The sequence below is a fragment of the Durio zibethinus genome, chromosome 26, assembly GCF_047325235.1.
Source record: "Durio zibethinus cultivar Kanyao isolate XHJ-2024 chromosome 26, ASM4732523v1, whole genome shotgun sequence".
NCBI classification, from domain to species: domain Eukaryota; kingdom Viridiplantae; phylum Streptophyta; class Magnoliopsida; order Malvales; family Malvaceae; genus Durio; species Durio zibethinus.
The window spans coordinates 10,426,339-10,444,278 of record NC_143187.1 but is presented as its reverse complement, the minus strand read 5'-3'; the positions used below and the strand labels follow the sequence as shown (position 1 = coordinate 10,444,278).

Sequence of the window (17,940 nt, the reverse complement as noted above, 5' to 3'; positions counted from 1 at the left end):
TTTTGGTTAGGGATATGTAAAAATTTAAGAAAGTGAATGACATTTTCATTAGATGGTTTACAAAATTGAATCACATCAACTATTAAAATAGAAATTTAAGTTTGAAGATATAAACAAATATTACCAAAAAAATCTACTATAGCAAGGTTTAGTAAAAACAAAGAGGGGACCTCAAGAAACTTAGACAGAGCTTAAAAGTGAAAAGATTGAGAACTAATGAGGTTGTTGAATCAAAGATGCCTCTCGATGGAAAGCAAACGTATCTGATGGTGATACTACGACTATAGGGAAGGCTCTCTGCCCACTGTAACCCCTTTTTTTTTTTCTTCCTCTCTCTCTCTTGCTTTTGGATGGAATTTTAGCATCCCAATGTAATTTCAAAGAAAGCAGTTTTGCTTTTGAGATTGCAAGTGAAGCTGCGCAGCTTATTTGAAAGACCAAAAAAATTTCACTCTGTTGTAGTCTGTAGTCTGTAGTCAGCACCCACTTTCATTTTTCTTTTTCCGTTCCTGTTTACCTCAGCTCTCCTATTCAAAAGTTTTTGAAGTCTTTCTTTGTTGTCTTTTTGTTCTTTCATTTTTCTTCTGCATCATAACTGGATTGCAAACTATTCTGCTTCTCCTTTATAAAAAGCCTCCTCTCTTGCTCTTTCTCCTCATCTTTCTATACATTTTAGCCTAAAGGGTCACTGAGTTTTGCTTCTAATAAGAGGAAAAATGGGAGCATATGTCGATTTCATGGGAAGGTTGGAATGGGTGAATAGCTATGGTAAGAAGCAATGCAGAAGTCTGTTTTGGAGAGTGAAAGCAGCATTGAAGAAAGCTGTGAAGAGTAGGAGCAAACAACAGTTCAAGTTCCAGTATGATCCTTCCAGTTATGCTCTCAATTTTGATGATGGTTTTTACGATTCGGGTATACGAGCAAATACAATCGAACTTGCTCGATTTCAGGATTGTTCAGGTTCAGAGTGCAAGAATATCATGTGGGTTTATGTTCTTTGTATAAAATCCTAAATCAATATTTTGTTTTTTATGTTCTTTCTTTGTTCATTCTGTCCAGTAGAAAGCAGAAGAGTTAAAGCTTGTCGTTATTGTTTTCGGTTGGACGTTAAACGAGTATTTTGTTAAGAAGATTTGCTCTTTCAATAATTTACATTTTCATCCTTCTTGTTCTTTTGCTCTCTCTATGGCAGATTTTCGTCCTCCCATCTTTCAAACTCATTTTATGGTAACGAATTCACATGCAAGACAGTTTAGCAGACATAAATGGACGTGTTGATTTATACTTGTTGCATGGCCGCTGAACCGGCTATTTGCACCGTATCTGTTGGTTACGCTTGATTTCAATTGGCAATGCCAATGAGATGAGAGAGCTTGAATATGGAAGAACTAGAAAGGAGGGTAAACATAGCAATAACAACAAAGCTTCGAGCTTTTTCTATTTTTTGCTTCAAATTGTCGAATGGAATCCCCTTTTGAAGGGATGAATGCATGATCATCAATTTTACAAGGGCACTGGCTTCACCTAAAAACAAAGTAATCACCAACCACAAAGACAACTAAATTCTTCTAAAATGAAAATAAACACCAATCACATATTAACAAATGACATCCAACAAATTCCTAGCTACAGTCCCTGTGAAGAGGATACAAGCATAACACTTCATTCCGTTCAGCTCTATCTCTGGTCAATCCAAGACAACTTGATTCCCCCACAATGACTCGCAAACCTTTCATACTGCAGGATCTTCAAGTGTGGCGTTTAACAAGTCATTTATGCGAGGATAAGCAGCCTTTTCATCCAGTTGATTCTGAGCCCATATCAGGATCTTTAGCAAGCTTGGAAGCTTTGGGTCTGTAATCCAGCAAGCAGGTTAAGCAAATCTTATTAATTCTCGAGGATGGAAGAAATAATCTCAAATTTTAAATCAAACCCAGACATGCGGGTATCAACTTAAGTAAACGGTTGGAATTTAAAAAGAAATTGGCATAGCACAGCAATCACAGAAATCTTCTTTGCTTGTTGAACATCAAAAAGTTATTTGGACCAAAATAGGTAGAGATTTGATGCACAATTTTGACACTTACCCTCCAAATTTAAGAAATTCTGTAACCAAAATACGTCAGGATCTGATTATTGATGCCTTCTAAATCACACAAGAGCACAGAAAGGCTTCTTTGACCATTTCTTGTATACTTTGTACATACTAGGCACTATATTCAATTTAATGATGACAGTATTCAGCTGAAGGACAAACAGATAAATAAGTCACATGGTAGCTGCATGAATGTTGCCACTTACCACTAAAAGAAAACTAATATTTTATTGCTGACACAAGAATTATAGAAAGGATGGCAAATAAAATGCCAATTGATTGGTAAAGTATTTCTAGGATGATGCTACACGGAAAACATTTGCATTCTTCTTTATTTGTTGATCAATAATAAGGTATTAAGGCCAGACTTGTAAAGGACTAAGTGGGTTGTGCATAAAATTGGAAGGTGATCTAGAAGAGAAATACACGATCAGATTTAAAAGTTCCAACCCCATAGAACATTATGATAAAGCCTAGAAAAGTTGGTACCAAGTAAGTTGCTAAAACATTGTTGCGGTACCAAGGCAGGAAGGTCAAACCTCTTTAATGACTAGGTATACTAACTTGCAAACAATCGGTCATCTGCTCCCCAAAAGTAGATAAATATAAAATGAAAAAGACCAGCACACAAACCTTTTTCATGACTCTGGCTGGTAAGAATGGCTGCATTCACCTCACTTGCTGTCTTAAGGCGCTGTGACATGTCCAGAAGCTCTCCTACTGGGCAGTTTGAAACATCTTCAAAAGCAAGGAGGGAAACAGTCCTCTCCAACTCTTCTAAAAAGCTTTGCTGCAGAAAAAAAAAATTGTGATCTTAGATCCAAGTATTAGCAACAACTGATTAATGCTTGTTAAATGTACAAAATGTTAAGAAGCAAAACGAGTATGCATAAGAAAGTTCTCATGCATTAATGACGAAAAGTTACATTTTCTTCTCCCCTAGGTGCAAGCTCCTCCTGGGCAAACTCCAGGGCTTCTTCCACTTTTCCATTCCTAATCAATTCTATCAGTCTCTGCTGTTGGAGATGGAAAAAGATTTGGGGGTTTGTATCCAATATCTGCAACAAAATGAATTTCAAAAAGTGAAGATATTTTCAAAAGAGTAGTATGACGTTTATTTTCCTTTACAGCAAGTATCAGAAATATATTCATATCTGAAAAGAGTTCCTCCACCCTGGTGAAAGATTTCCAACATCACTTAGCCACCAGTAAATATGGAGTTAGTCATTTCCAATCAAAATAATTAAATATAAGAGTGGCCCTTTTTAACACCCAACTTCTATCAATACCATGGTTGATGACAAACAACTAAGAAACACGACTCTCCCTGGAAGTACAACAAGGTCCTAATAAAGGATTTCCTAATAGTTGATCTAGCTCTGGCTAAAGCAAGATATCATGGAATATAAAATCATCTCAGTTTCATTAGTACAAAATTGAAAAAAATACAACAGTGACATGTCCCTTTCAGCACATTATTACTTCTTCCATTACATTCATAAGACAAATTTAGATTTTCATAGAGACTAGTGGAAGTAAAGATGTATAGTACCAATGAATCAATGATAGGAAACAGATCCTGTGATCCTTTGAACAAGTAACTGAATAGTTTAACATTATAAGTAATCAAACAGAAAATTTAGTAGTTAGAGAGCTCATCACATTGTAATCAAACATCCTACCTCGGGATTTAAATCATTAACTTTCTCAATCGCGTCCTCAACATTTCCACATTGTACAGCCTTTTTAACAGCCATGCGATCCGTGATTGTTGCAAGATCAATATCTGCTATTCCGTGATAAGGAAAATAAAACATAGTTTAAGAAAACCAATAACGGAGCGCAAGAATAAGCATTTATTTTCTTTGTAGGATACGCTGGGTTCCAGATTCCATCCGGAATTTTTCAGCAACTTCAACATAACCCTCAGTAACAAGAAAATTCATCACCAATTTATTCATGTCTTCTTTTCTGATTTTAACATCATTCAATCTCTTTTCCCACTCTTCCCGTGTAATCACTTTCTTTGAGGTAGCCTGTCAAGGAAACAATTCGAAACATAAATACACTCCAACCCATAAACTATTTCTCCAATGCCTTCAATATTCCGTTTAAAGGCAATCTATCATGGTTCTCATGCATATTTCAATACAAATAAAATGCTGACAATTTAAAAGCAGAAAAACACGACTAGCTGAAGTTAAAATTTTCTTTATCAAGATTAAAGATTTCATTGCTTCAACAATACCCAAATGTATAGCTAACTTTGAATTAACTTTTCAGCTAAAAATTAAACAACTTCAAATTCTTAAAAGAATAAAAACCAGTGATCAAATTATCCCAATTTATCAAATCAAGATTAATTATAAAAAACAAAAGAAAAATACCATTTGTTCTGCGATTTCAGCTAGCTGACGACTAAAAATCCAGAATAGTGGCATCATTGCTCCACCTTCACTCCCATTTGTTTACCCAAACCTTCTAAAGAAAATTATATCAGAAAAAACAAAAACCCTAAATTTTCACATTAAAAAGATTTTAACTTTTTCATCTCCAAACTCCACCGAACAATTAGTTAACAAGAAAAGAAAAACCCTAATCTTGCTGAAATTAGGAAAAGGAAATACCGTAGAGAGATGGATTTAGAAATAACTGAAATTGTAAGAATTACGTATTATATGAAAAAATAAAAAGGGTTATTTAGGTTTCTAAAGGGTTCTTGCTAAGATCCCTATCCCCGTTTTATGTTTTGCTGCTCTGGTTCATCATTGCTTCCGGCTTGCTTCCGGCCGGGTTCTTTCAATGAAAAAGAAAAAAAAATCGGTTTAAACGGATTGGCTTTGGTTGGAGGCTGATGGGCCTTAACCTACGTTGTTAAGACATGAGTTTTAGGCTTTCATATATTTTCGTTCTTTTCAGTCCGTTAACTCTGGATCTCTTGGTCGATGGGCCTTTGTTAAGCCCAATACCCATCTTAATAAGATAATTCTTTCTTACCATGCTTTGTTCAAGATATTTTCCAGTACATCTCATAGCTAATTGGATTAGATTAAATCTGCAGCTATCAAAGTAAGGTTTATTAATAAACAATTGTGTTAATGCTTTTGGACCAACCATTTGATATTATTGCTGCCAAAAAGTCACACGACGTAACCAAACCCCTCATTGTTTGCATTAAAAACACAACTTGCTCTAACTTTCTTTTGTCCTTTTTTTTTTTTTGAAAGTCAACAATGACCTACTATTCTGTTCTCACCACAAAACAACTTGCTTGAAACCCAGAAGTTCTCACGAAGAGAAAGCAAAGTTTTCAACAAATTTTGGAATAAGTTGCTTGCCAGATTTAAAAAATGGGGGACCACTAAAAGTTGCTTGTTTCTCAATTTCCCCTTCCGAGAAATTTTTGTGCTTGGATTTTGCGGAAATTTCAGCGATAGTTAGGGGTGTAAAATGTAAATTAATAAAAAAATATTTAATTAATAAATTTTAAAAATATAAATAAATAAAAATTAAATATATTCACGAATTATTAAATCTTAAGCAAAGTGCTTATCAATTATAACGAAAAATTAGAAAGGGTATGTGGAAAGGCTTTATCTTTGTTATTGTTTTTGACAAACGTTTCTCAAAGGATGTGGCATGCATGCTTTTCACGAGAATCTTTAATTAAGCCGTTGAAAATGGAAATCCAGAGGGACAGAACAGTAAGTAGATTCATGCAGATCTTTGCCCCCCCCCCCCTTTTTTTTTTTTTTATCTCCGATGATTTATTTATGTAATCGTCGGAATCTAACTTTAAAATTTTGTATATTAAAGCACGAGTAAAAGCTTTCAAAGTGGATCGTAATAATGTATTTTATAAAATATTGATATTTTTATTTTATATTATATTATTTTATTATATCATATTTTAAATTGAGAAATTTATCGCCTGCATTTCCTGATTTACAGCTTTACGTAAAGTTCACATGAGATAAGTGCAAATGTGCTTTATTTTTTATTCGAGAATTTGGTTAGTTTATTTTTTTTTTTTTTTTAAATATTTGCTACTTTTATTTAAGTCTTGGTCGCTCCTAGGGAACAACTTGTGTCTGAATACAAAACACGTGATCCTAGGCTAAGTAAATTCGTCCCAAGGTAAAATTAGAAATTGAGGGTGTGGCAGGAGGAAGTTTCCTCCTCCTCTTTTGGAAAATCGGAAACTCACTTACCTTTCGGTGGCGCGTGCTTGCGCCTCAACTTATTTCATTGCTGCCATTTGCTTCCATATTAAGGAACCCAACTTCAACGTTTTTGTTTTTTTTGCTTTGCTGCCAACCCCTCCAAAACGCAAATTCAATGAAATTTTAGTCAGTAAAAAGCCTTTTCAACTCCTTCGGAACGCAATTGATTACCTTGGTAATGAGGTAATTTACATGAAAAAAGGAAGCAAACTAAGAGAGAAAATTATTCAAATCAAAATATTAGTAACGTGAATATTATTAATAAACCTCGGGAATTTAATTTTATTCTAAGTTTTATGTCTTAACTATTATGGTATGATAATTATGAATCATACGTTATGTTTAGATAAATATTAATAAAAGAAAGAAAATAAAAGAAAAATAAAATTTTTTAAATGAAAAAAAAATGATATATGTACCATTTGTTTGAATAATTAAAATTAATAAAAAAAAATAAATGAATTCTAATAATCATTGTTTGGATAAAATAGTGAAAAAGAAATGAAATGATTCATTATAATAATTTTTTTCAATTATAATATTTCATTACTTGTGATTTTAGAGTACTTCTGGACTATAATATATTTGTTATCTTGTTTAGCCTCGTAATTGTTACTATATCAATGATTTTTAATCAAGTGAAACAATAAGATGTTTTACAAATATGCATTGATGGATTTATTGGTCATTATCAAAATTTCAGTATATTATCACTTTGACGATATATTCACATAAAAATTATTAAATATAAGAAATACAAACACATAAAAATATTACATAGGAGTGAATTATATGTCATTTTTGTACCAAACAATAAGTAATAACATATCACCATATAATTGTTCAACATAAATTTATTTTACTAAAATAAAAAATAAATATTTTCATCATAAAAAAAATAAAACTAATATTTACCAATTAAATTTGTGTGGGAAGCGTATTGATATGTTTATAATCATAGTCAAGTTAATTGTGTTTCAATGAAACATCTCATAAAATTACCGACATCTCAAACTATAATATATTACATATAAAAATAAAAAATTTTGAGTTAGTTTGATATCTCATAAACTTAAAAAATTATGTCTATTCATATTTAATCATTCATCAAAATTAAATCACCAAAAAATTATAAAAAAATTTTATATTAGAAAAGATATGTGAAACTTATTTGAAAAAAAAAATGACTTAAAAAAAATTACAAAAAAATTATGATGTGGTTAAGTTTTTTTTACTAGATTTTTTGTATTAATAAAAAATTGAATATAATAATTTTTTTAAAAAATAAAATTTTTTTACAAAAATAAAATTTTTTTAGCTTTCATTTCTTTAGCTTTTCCCATAAATTGGGTATTAAAAAAATGAAGATTATATGAAAAATCAAAAGTTATTGAATTTTCATATATATATTTTTTTAAATTAAAAATTTATTCAAATAAAAAAAAATTTTCTGTTTCTATTATTTTCTTTTCCTTTTCTTCCCTTTCGTTCAATCTAAACATACTATTAAACTTTATCTATTATGATATAATAATATTTAACAATTAAAACTCGTTTTCTTTTGATTGGAAAAAAAAATGATGGAATATATATGATCTTTTGAAACTTCCTTATCACTCATTTCTTTGTTGAGTAGAGAAAACAAAAATGAAATTTTCATGTCTTGATTTATCAGAATGATTGCATGAATGATTAAGCGAATGTATACAATTTTTTCATTTGAAATCATTAAAATTAAAATTTTAAAATAAATTACGTAGTTATTAATAAATATGTATTATATATGGAATTTACGGAACATACTTATTAGTGTATTTTTTTAAATATACAAAGCTTAAAGAAAAAAATTAAAACCTTTAATCTTTAATTCTTTTTACATGTATTAAATTCATTTCGATAATTTTATTATTTTGGCCAGAAATTTGATAATTTAATTTAGAAAATAAAAAATTAAACATTATTACTCTTAGCAAAATATCATTGTGACAAGCTAATTTGCTCAATATTAATAACCCATATAAAAATGAAATATATTTCATGCAAATTCAAAGCTTTTTCCATGACCTTTTTAGGCATGCGCGTTAAAGTCGCCTCTCAATTACCCACCGACTTGAGCAACTCGGCCAGCTCCTGTTTTCTCAAAACACCGAAATACCCCAAAAAAATATCGAATGTGAAAACGACAATACGACGTAGAATCACTAAGTCTTTCCTCTTCTTCTTCGTTTTCCCTTCCCTCTCGCTCAATCGAAGAAACCGAGACAAACAATATTTAAAAAAAAAAAAAAAATAATTTTTAAAAAGGAAAAATCGTCTGCGAAAAAGTCTTTCTCCAAAACCCAATCCCTATTTAAACCGCAAAAAAGCCATCAAATCCTTCACGACTCTCTTGCCCTTTTTTTTTAATTTTCCAAAACAAAAAAAAAGTCGCAACTCATTCCAAACCGCCAACGCGAACTTTCTAGGAAACTTCTCTTTATTTTCTTCGTTGAAGTGATGCGATTTGGGTTGTTTGGGCGCAAGTCTTTGTTGTTTCCGGTAAATTGGCCGCGGTTTATAAGAGCTTTTGGTTAGGGTTTCCAAAAAAAGCAATTTAGGGTTTTCCGTTTTGTTCTTTTATTTCTGATGTTGATGATGGGGGATGATGACTATAACGATAGATCCGGTTTATTGCCAAGTGGCGATCCCTCGGCTGATTATAAGTTCGATGACTTAGCTGCCGATGGTCTATGCATCGATCTCGACATCTTCAATAGCATTCTTGAAGAGAATTTTGATCCTCCGCAGGTAGTTACTTTTTCTCGGTTAGATTCGGTGCCGTTTTTTAGGGTTTCGTGCGTGAAGATTCTGGTGGAATCCTACTCTCAAGTGTGAAATTTTGAAAAGGATTTTGTTGTGTAGATCAAGTACTCTGTATTGAAAACCCTAACAAGTTTATATCTTCACGTAGTGTAACAAGCAACGAGTCAATGACAGCTTAATTTTAGCTGATTTTATGAGAACATTGATTTTTATAGTTTGATTGAAATCAAATGAAACGGAATTTATTTTATTTGAGGACCACTGGATTCTACTGCTCTTTTTCTTTTTTTGTGAATTTAATAAATCCTAGTACTTCGTTAATTTGTGATTCTGGAATTCAAAGTCATCTCATTTAAGTTGCTGAAATTGTAATTTACTTTGCGGTGCTTTTAGTCTTAAACTTATGGATATAAAAGATTGAACTCATATCTCGTAGCTTTTTGTGTTCCCTTTTGTCAATTAAATTTCAATCTTCTTTTCTATTCTTTCATTGGGTTGTGTAACTTTTCTGTGTTAAATTGCAGAGTAATCCAGAAGATCCATCACTTAGAAATATGTCTCAAGGGGACTCGGCTCCTGAAGACATCCAGTTTCTGAGTGGTAAAATTTTCTTTACACAAGTGTTTTTCTAAATTTTTTCTTGATGCATCAACAAAAACAAACTAAGCTTTATCCCATAACTTTGGGTTGGCTGTATCAAAGGCCAAAAAAAGGAATCATGTTAGGCCAAAAATTTTTTCTTGATATAATGAATTTTTATATATTTTCTTGCTTGAAATTTGAAGAATCATCATCCTCGAGGTTTACTTTGGAGATCTTTTAGGACATAATTCTGAGGCTTCAAATGCTAGGACAGGGTCTGTAGGTGGTTCATTTGATTATCATGGGAAATTAGGACCCCTGTGCATGGTTGTTCTCAGGGTCCAAACATCTTCTGCAAGTTTTAAAGAGTTGGTTGCGATTGGTTATGGGGCATCCTGTACAGAGAGGGTTGGAATATCTCTGCTTGAGATGCCCAGCTGTAGTATAGCATCAAGTTTTGCTTAGATAGATGGCAACCATATGTTGGATCATGGAGATAATTTGAATTTTGATCTTATGGATAATAAAACTGGTGTACAATTCAAGAATACTACAGTAGAGTTTGACTACAAAAGTATGTTAGCCACTACCTAAGTAAACTTAAACAATGTCATTCACTTGTGCATTTTTGAAATTTTTGTGTATCATTGCTTGAAAGCTCAGTTTTGAAATTTTTAGTGGAAATGCTGATTCTTGTTTACTGAATATTACAGATGCTTTGCACAGCCCTGCTGTTGAGAATACAAACTTAATGTTTGATCATTATGTTGATTTTCCAACTAATACCTTGGAAACCCTGGAAGCGCCTGAAAATAAGGTAGATAGGTCTATGGATTTTTTGTCCTTCGATGCAGATATGACTTCACACAATGTTACTTCTAATGAGTCTACCATCTGTCATGGTTCTGATATTGTTAGTGATGTTAGTGATCCTTGTTCTGTTATACCTCATTACATGAACGGAGATGATGCACATTTTGCTGATTCCTCAATGCAATATTGGCCTGGTTTCTTAAATTTTATGTTTGAAGAAAGTAAGGAGGGTGAAGTAGTGGAATATTTGAATGAGAGTGCGTGCTCAAGTGGTAGGATAATTTTCAATGCTCAGGGTGGGACTGATAATAGGTCTGTGTCACAGCTCTCAATGACTGATTTCTCTGATGTAAAGCAACAGCATATGGAAGTTGAAGGGAATGGGCATGTTTTACCGGCCTGCCAGAATTTGTCATACATTGCTAATGGTGACGTTTTTGATGACAAAGGATCGGTGCTGCCATTCATTCATTCTCAACCTTACATTTCAAAAAACAAGCAAGAGGTTTCTGTAAAGAATGAAGATAATAAATTGATTACATCTGGCAACATTTTATGTCATTCTGCTGAAGCATTAGATGAGGCTAGCTGTAGAAGGTCTACTAACAGGGTTGATGACTCATTATCTGTTGATGAAGACTCGAAGCAGTTGTCTGATATTTCACCTTCTATATCAAATCAGGAGTTTTTGGTTAATGGCAAGGGTGCTCATCATTATTATCATGACATTAATCTAAATGTTAGTAGTCAATCTTCCCTCTGTAGTGGACATTTGAATTTAACTTCCTCAGAGCAATATTTTTCCAGTGCTCACCCAATTCCTTCAACCAAGATGCAGATAGGTTGTTTTGGGGGTGAAAGAGAGAGTAAGTTGATTCCTTCAAGGAGTATGGGTCTTTCAAAAGTCAGTCCCGAATCTATTCACAGCAATTCATCAGATTGCAGATCTCATTTTGATGATGACCCTGATATATGTATTCTTGAAGATATCTGTCAACCTGCCCGCCCAAATCAATCCCTGGTGCTTGTAAAGAAGACTTCTAGTTTGCCGAATACTGCGTTTAGTAGTCCAAATACTGCATTTAGTAGTCCAATTCATAACTCAGGAATGGGGGGTATCAGGCTCAAGGGAAATGATGAGCAGTTAATTTTTCAGGTTGCATTGCAGGTAAGTGCTGTTCTTTTGAGATTGCATTGTTTCTTGCTCTTAGCAGTTATGGATTGGTAATGTGCTAGCATTATTGCTGCAATATTGATTTTAAATTTCTTCAAAGTTTAAAATAATGTTTGATCTTGACATCTTCGAAGTTTTGCAGATACTGAACATATTTAAAATTGTAAATTGAGAATTGGTCTGCAATTAGCATCCTATGTCTGGTGAATCAAAAGAATTTGGATGAATTTCTGGGGATTGCTTGCATTATAGTGCACTGTGGCATAAATGGCTAGAAGGAAACAGTTTTCCAGTCATTTTAAGTTACATCTTTATTTAGTTATGCATTATCTTTCGCAAAAAATGTCATCCTTTAGGAAGTGGTTGAATGAAATTGTGCCCCTAATAGTTCATTGATCTTTTTGGAAGAATTTTATTTCCAAAACATAGTAATTTAATTTCTCTCACCACAAAAAAAAAAAGTTAATTATTATGTGTAATGGAGTGGTCAAATAAAATAGGGCTGTTAATGATTTGGCTATCTCTTTGCTGGAACCTTGTTAGGATTAATACTTCTAAAACATTGTAATGTTCTTTTTGATGTCCTTTTCTGGCTTGTTTTGCCAAAAGGCAAAAAAAAAAAAAAAAAAAACTTTGAAAGAGGGGAAACTGAAGGCTTGTTGAAAGATGATTGTGATTCCTTCCAATATCAAACCCTGTTTAATGCAACTGTGACCTTGAGTGAAGCACTTTCTTAAGACTCTGCTGCATAAACTGTTATAATGTGTAATAAAAGATTTCAACTAAAAATCTTTAGAGTTTAGATTCTCTCAAAATATTTTTCAGGTTAATTTGATTCTGAATCAAATTGGGTCTCACAGTGGAGATATTATCCTGTGAAAGTGTTTTCAAAGATGGATGTTTAGGCTCCTTTGATACTCCTGTGTGGATAAAGCATTGATGTTGCCTTGTTTCTAAGCTTAAATTGGTGCCCCCTTCTGTTGGAATCAATGTTATATTTAATGTTTATGTCTGTATATTGGCATGATTAATGAGATTGTGGTATGCTTCACAGGGTCTTTCTCAGCCAAAGTCTGAAGCTAGTACTCCGGATGGTGTTTTGGCAGTACCTCTTCTACGACATCAGGTTTGAATTGTTCCATATTGTACTTTTTTCTTTGTATTTCAGTTTGTGAATGTTGAGGTTCTCTGAAGTTTTGTACTTTCAGAGATTGGGCAATGGTATTTGCGTTAAGGTGAAAATAGCTCCAGTTGAAGAATTGATTTGAAAAGGACATTTGCATATGGTTTATGGTTTGGTTATCTATGAATGCCTAAAATGGGCGTGACTTATCTACAAGAAGGAATAAACATAGCTAAAATATACTTATCTTGATCAAGTTGGATAAAATTGGACTTAAAAGTAGTTATATATGGTGATTGTTTGCTACCCTCTTTCTTTGCAACGTGCAATGTTAATTTTTTGAGTCTTTTGCTCGTTTTTTGGAAGGTTAGATATTTCCTTACTATTTATGGATGCAGTCAAAGAAGAAACCTTAGGCAGAGATTATGTTGTTTTCTTTATTGTAGTTTGATTTAAGATTCTATGCTATTATGAACTATGGTGTAACTGTTGATTTTTAAGTTGAAAATAGCTTTTTCCATGTTTCTTTTCTGATTTTCTGTATGTTTGCATGGTGGGTGCCAAAGTTCTCTTACATGTTCACTTGTGAGTGTTATGATTCTGTTCCAATTCTGTTCTAACATAATCCATGAACAGAGAATTGCTTTGTCTTGGATGACCCAGAAGGAGAAAGCTGGCTCGCACTGTTTGGGAGGAATTCTTGCAGATGATCAGGTCAGTTGCCATATTCTGAGGTTGTCCTACACTAGTTATACCATTAGTGAATTATGTTTTCATATATATCTTTTTCTTGCAGGGATTAGGAAAAACTGTGTCAACAATTGCACTTATTCTCAGTGAGAGGCCCCCATCTTCTACAGCATCTTCTCAAGATATGGGAAAGGGTGAGATGGAAACACTAAATTTGGATGATGATGAGGATGATGATGATGATGAAGGGATGAAGCAAGAATCTGATAACAGTCAAGTTATGTCAAATGGTGCTCCAAAGAAAAGCTCTTCTCCATCAGGGCAAGCAAAGGGAAGGCCAGCTGGTGGAACTCTCATTGTATGTCCCACAAGTGTATTGAGGCAATGGGCAGAGGAGCTACACAATAAGGTGACGAGCAAAGCTAATCTCTCCGTTCTAGTATACCATGGAAGCAACAGAACAAAGGATCCTTTTGAGTTAGCAAAGTATGATGTTGTCCTTACTACATATTCAATTGTTAGCATGGAGGTCCCCAAGCAGCCTCCTGTTCGTGGAGAAAATGATGAGAAAGGGAAGTTGGAAGGTGAACATGCTTCATCTCTCGATTTTCCACTAAGCAGGAAAAGGAAATACCCTCCTAGTTCTAATAAAAAAGGAGTGAAGCACAAGAAGCAATTGGATGAATTGCTTCTTGATTCTGCTTCTCGACCTCTTGCAAAAGTTGCATGGTTTAGAATTGTTCTGGATGAGGCCCAAAGCATAAAGAACCATAGAACACAAGTTGCTAGGGCCTGTTGGGGCCTTCGTGCTAAACGTAGATGGTGCTTGTCTGGAACTCCAATTCAAAATGCCATTGATGACCTTTATAGCTACTTCAGATTTCTGAGATATGACCCATATGCCGCTTACAAGTCATTCTGTTCTTCCATAAAGATTCCGATTACTAAAAATCCAGCGAAAGGGTATCCAAAATTGCAAGCTATCTTGCAGACAATAATGTTACGTCGCACCAAAGGTACTAAGTATGCAATTTTTAATTAATTTTGGATGGCCTTGCAGTGAAATGTGGTTCTACTGTGATGTGCTAAATCCAATATATATCACTGGTTGTAGAATTTCCTTGAGGTTGTTATTTGCATGCAACTAACTGCAATCACTCGCAATCATTTCAGGTACTTTTCTTGATGGGAAACCAATTATAAACTTGCCACCTAAAGTGATACAATTGAAAAAGGTGGAATTCACAAAGGATGAACGTGACTTCTATTCCAGATTGGAGAGTGATTCACGTGCTCAGTTTAAAGTATGGTTTTAGTCTAATTAAATTTAAATTTTCATTGCAGATCTTCTACAGTTCTTGTTGCTTTATAGGATATTCCTAATAGTAATAGTAGTTTATGTGGTTATATTACTATGCTATGGTACATTCTGTTTTTTCTTTTCTAATTTTGAAATGTTTTTCAGGAGTATGCAGCTGCTGGGACTGTCAAACAAAACTATGTGAATATCTTGTTGATGCTTTTGCGCCTTCGCCAAGCCTGTGATCATCCTCTTCTTGTCAGGGGATTTGATTCAAACTCTTCATGGAGATCATCGATTGAGAATGCCAATAAGCTTCCTCAGGAGAAGCGAACATTTCTTCTGAGTCGTTTATCATCTTTGGCTCTTTGTGGCATCTGCAATGTATGTAGCTTTTTCAGCTTGTTTCTTTAGTTGCTTTCCTTCTACTTTAAGAACTGCTTCCTTTTTGCAATATTTCTGATGATTTCACTTGCCTAGGCACATTTCTTCCTGTTGATATGGTTTTGAAAGGATTTGAGTGATCAAATAATGATTCACTCAATGTGGATAGATGAAATACTTGTTTGGGTATATTTAGATGCTTCAGCTTGGGGTATGCGGAAGGATCATATTGTGCTGTCATGGAGGCATGTTTTGCCTTGCATGGCTAACTACCATAATCATCTCTTTTGGCATAATTATTTTAGCTATTCCTCTAGTTATCCTTGAACTTTTTAAAGCTTAATTTCCGTTCCAACATCCTTGCTTATGTTTTGTAGGATCCACCGGAAGATGCTGTTGTCGCTGTCTGTGGTCATGTTTTCTGCAACCAATGCATCTCTGAACATCTTACTGGTGATGACAACCAGTGTCCCACTACAAATTGCAAAGTTCGACTCAGTGCATCTTCTGTGTTTTCAAATGCTGCTTTAAACAGTTTTCTCTCTGAGCCGCATGGTCAGGATAGCTCCCCTGATTGTCCTGGTTCTAAAGTTGTAGAGGTAATTGGGCCTTGTTCTGAGGATAGTTTGAATGATTCTTCCAAAATTAAGGCTGCCCTTGAGGTCCTGCAATCACTAGCTAAACCTCAAGATCATAGATTAAGGACTAGTGGCTGTCCAGAAGGTTCATCAGATCTCCATTCTGGGGATTCACCAAATGGTTTTCCTGATGAAAAAAATGTGGTTACGGGTGAAAGTTTGAATGATTCCTGTAAGGTACCTGGAGAGAAAGCCATAGTGTTTTCCCAGTGGACAAGGATGCTGGATTTATTTGAAGCCTGTCTTAAAAGTTCTTCCATCCAATACAGAAGACTTGATGGGACTATGTCAGTTGCTGCTAGAGATAAAGCAGTGAAAGATTTCAACACCCTACCAGAGGTTTTAATGATATCTATTATTTGACCTCTATGTCATGAAGGAGTGTGAGATTCTGGTGTTTAGCGATTCCGCTTATTTACTTGTGAAATTGGTTCCTTTGTGTGTAGGTATCCGTTATGATTATGTCTTTGAAAGCTGCCAGTCTTGGGCTGAACATGGTTGCTGCATGCCATGTTCTTCTGCTGGATCTTTGGTGGAACCCTACAACTGAGGACCAGGCAATTGATAGAGCACATCGTATTGGGCAGACTCGCCCTGTAAGTGTTTTACGATTAACTGTAAAAGATACAGTTGAAGATCGTATTTTATCTCTTCAGGTAAGCTTTTCCCCCACCTATGCAGGCACAACACCTTTTTCCTTTTCTCTTTTGTAGTTAATGCTGTAATTTTTATTGAGCTGAAGACAATATGTGATGATGGATAGGGTTTTTAGCTGTCTAGAAAAACTTGGATGTATCTGATAGTGTTACTGTTCTGACAAGTTAATTGTCAGTGTTATAGACATAGATAAAGCAGTCCATACGCTAAACAGAATTTTTAGCCTGTACCTGGGCTATGCCTGTTCTGAATGCTTATTTCATCATTAGCTAAGTAACATAATTATAATTCAATATAACTGTTTTAAATTTGTTTATCATAAGTTCAGGCCTATGGGCAGGCAGGAGCTTGCTCTTCAAAGCCCTGGCCTGAATTTGCTCCAGCCAGTGGATACCTCTCTACCTGGTAGCTGTCAGGAATATTAAGTTAAAATTAAATTGTGCTTGGTTAAATGTCCCTGTTGAAATGGTTTCTTGGCACCAATACGAATTCTGTGCTTACTTTCACCCAGACCCAGAACTTTAATTGTTTAGCCTGAAATATTAGCTCATGCAATAAATATTTGCTTTTTTTTTTTGTTTATCCTTGAATTTTAATTTAACTTTGTTTTTACTTTTTAAATTAACAGCAAAAGAAGAGGGAGATGGTTGCATCCGCGTTTGGGGAAGATGAAACTGGTGGTCGTCAGACGCGGCTCACAGTAGAAGACTTGGAGTACTTGTTTATGGCATGACATTTCACTTTTAAGATAACAATGGTAGATTTGCATTCTTAAATTGGTAGTGCTAGACTTGCATGCCAAGGTCGGTGCATCTTGTTGGTGGTGGAATGATTGGATCCCAGCTTCTTCGTTTAGAACCATTTCCTGATCCATGTTCCCGGCCTAGCGGATGCCATTTTGCTAACCCAAATACCGATTATAGGTTCTTTTGGACATGAGAGCGAGTAAGGCTCTACTGAGACACTCTGTGAATAGTCACGAAAGAATCCTCATGATCCCCTTACTCTTGGTCACAAAAGGAAAGTTATTTTTCTTTATTGGTTTTTTATCTGGCCATTGATAGTTCTCAACCTCTAATCACCTGTGACATTGTATAGGGTTTAAGGCAATTGCGCCATAACACGTAACATAATAGAGTTGAACGAGTGATTCTGTTAGTTAGAGTTGTAAATGATAGGTCTCCAATTTTTGTTTTCTTATTCTTTTCTCTTCCAAAGATACAGAAATTGAAAGTTTGTAGCTTCATCGGTAATTTTGAGTATACTATTTCCCTGTAGTGTATTCATTCATTAATTTCAAGGCTAATTGGAACCTTCTACTTTTATGTGTATTGGTGTTTCTCAGAGCGAAGAGTGAACGGAGTATTAAATTTGAACTGCTTGTTGATTCATTCCATGCGCAAATGAGAACAATAAATAGAGACCAGTCCAAAGCCTAACTGGCAGTCACCAGACGGAT

The 17,940-nt window shown here is 34.3% G+C and overlaps 3 protein-coding genes across 13 annotated transcripts; 2 read left to right on the top strand and 1 right to left on the bottom strand.

Annotated features, from left to right (window-relative positions):
• The first annotated feature begins 204 nt into the window (after positions 1–204).
• LOC149511335 (uncharacterized) lies at positions 205–1,480 on the top strand. The gene has a single exon (XM_089755411.1). The coding sequence runs from the start codon at positions 717–719 to the stop codon at positions 1,011–1,013; it is 297 nt and encodes a 98-aa protein (XP_089611537.1). The 5' UTR covers positions 205–716; the 3' UTR covers positions 1,014–1,480.
• On the bottom strand, positions 1,414–4,874 carry LOC111275079 (protein GID8 homolog). 3 transcript variants are annotated; one of them, XM_022860199.2, is made up of 7 exons: positions 4,723–4,874; positions 4,483–4,573; positions 3,972–4,131; positions 3,778–3,884; positions 3,022–3,153; positions 2,729–2,885; positions 1,414–1,854 (listed from the first exon to the last, which is right to left on the bottom strand). In XM_022860199.2, the coding sequence occupies exons 2-7, from the start codon at positions 4,537–4,539 to the stop codon at positions 1,733–1,735; spliced, it is 735 nt and encodes a 244-aa protein (XP_022715934.2). In that variant the 5' UTR covers positions 4,540–4,573; positions 4,723–4,874; the 3' UTR covers positions 1,414–1,732. The 3 variants fall into 3 exon arrangements, with proteins under 3 accessions (XP_022715934.2, XP_022715935.2, XP_022715933.2); XM_022860200.2 differs by having other exon boundaries at positions 4,483–4,576; positions 4,723–4,873; XM_022860198.2 differs by having other exon boundaries at positions 4,483–4,868.
• Positions 4,875–8,698: 3,824 nt separating this feature from the next.
• On the top strand, positions 8,699–17,812 carry LOC111275077 (helicase-like transcription factor CHR28). Of its 9 annotated transcripts, XM_089755192.1 has the most exons (13): positions 8,699–9,105; positions 9,645–9,720; positions 10,416–10,519; positions 10,841–11,254; positions 11,354–11,683; positions 12,744–12,815; positions 13,449–13,526; positions 13,609–14,518; positions 14,676–14,806; positions 14,968–15,186; positions 15,564–16,163; positions 16,271–16,480; positions 17,110–17,812. In XM_089755192.1, the coding sequence occupies exons 1-13, from the start codon at positions 8,944–8,946 to the stop codon at positions 17,212–17,214; spliced, it is 3,411 nt and encodes a 1,136-aa protein (XP_089611318.1). In that variant the 5' UTR covers positions 8,699–8,943; the 3' UTR covers positions 17,215–17,812. The 9 variants fall into 9 exon arrangements, with proteins under 9 accessions (XP_089611318.1, XP_022715930.2, XP_022715929.2 ...); XM_022860195.2 differs by lacking the exon at positions 10,841–11,254; XM_022860194.2 differs by having other exon boundaries at positions 10,841–11,683.
• The last annotated feature ends 128 nt before the right edge of the window (positions 17,813–17,940 follow it).

Coding starts and splice junctions, on each gene's coding strand:
- LOC149511335 (XM_089755411.1), top strand. CDS start 717: ATGGGAGCATATGTCGATTTCATGGGAAGGTTGGAATGGGTGAATAGC.
- LOC111275079 (XM_022860199.2), bottom strand. CDS start 4,539: ATGATGCCACTATTCTGGATTTTTAGTCGTCAGCTAGCTGAAATCGCA. Junction 4,132..4,482: donor CTGAAATCGCAGAACAAATG/GTATTTTTCTTT, acceptor TTTCCTTGACAG/GCTACCTCAAAGAAAGTGAT. Junction 3,154..3,777: donor TTAATGATTTAAATCCCGAG/GTAGGATGTTTG, acceptor ATTTTGTTGCAG/ATATTGGATACAAACCCCCA.
- LOC111275077 (XM_022860189.2), top strand. CDS start 8,944: ATGTTGATGATGGGGGATGATGACTATAACGATAGATCCGGTTTATTG. Junction 13,527..13,608: donor GAATTCTTGCAGATGATCAG/GTCAGTTGCCAT, acceptor TTTTTCTTGCAG/GGATTAGGAAAAACTGTGTC. Junction 16,164..16,270: donor ATTTCAACACCCTACCAGAG/GTTTTAATGATA, acceptor CTTTGTGTGTAG/GTATCCGTTATGATTATGTC.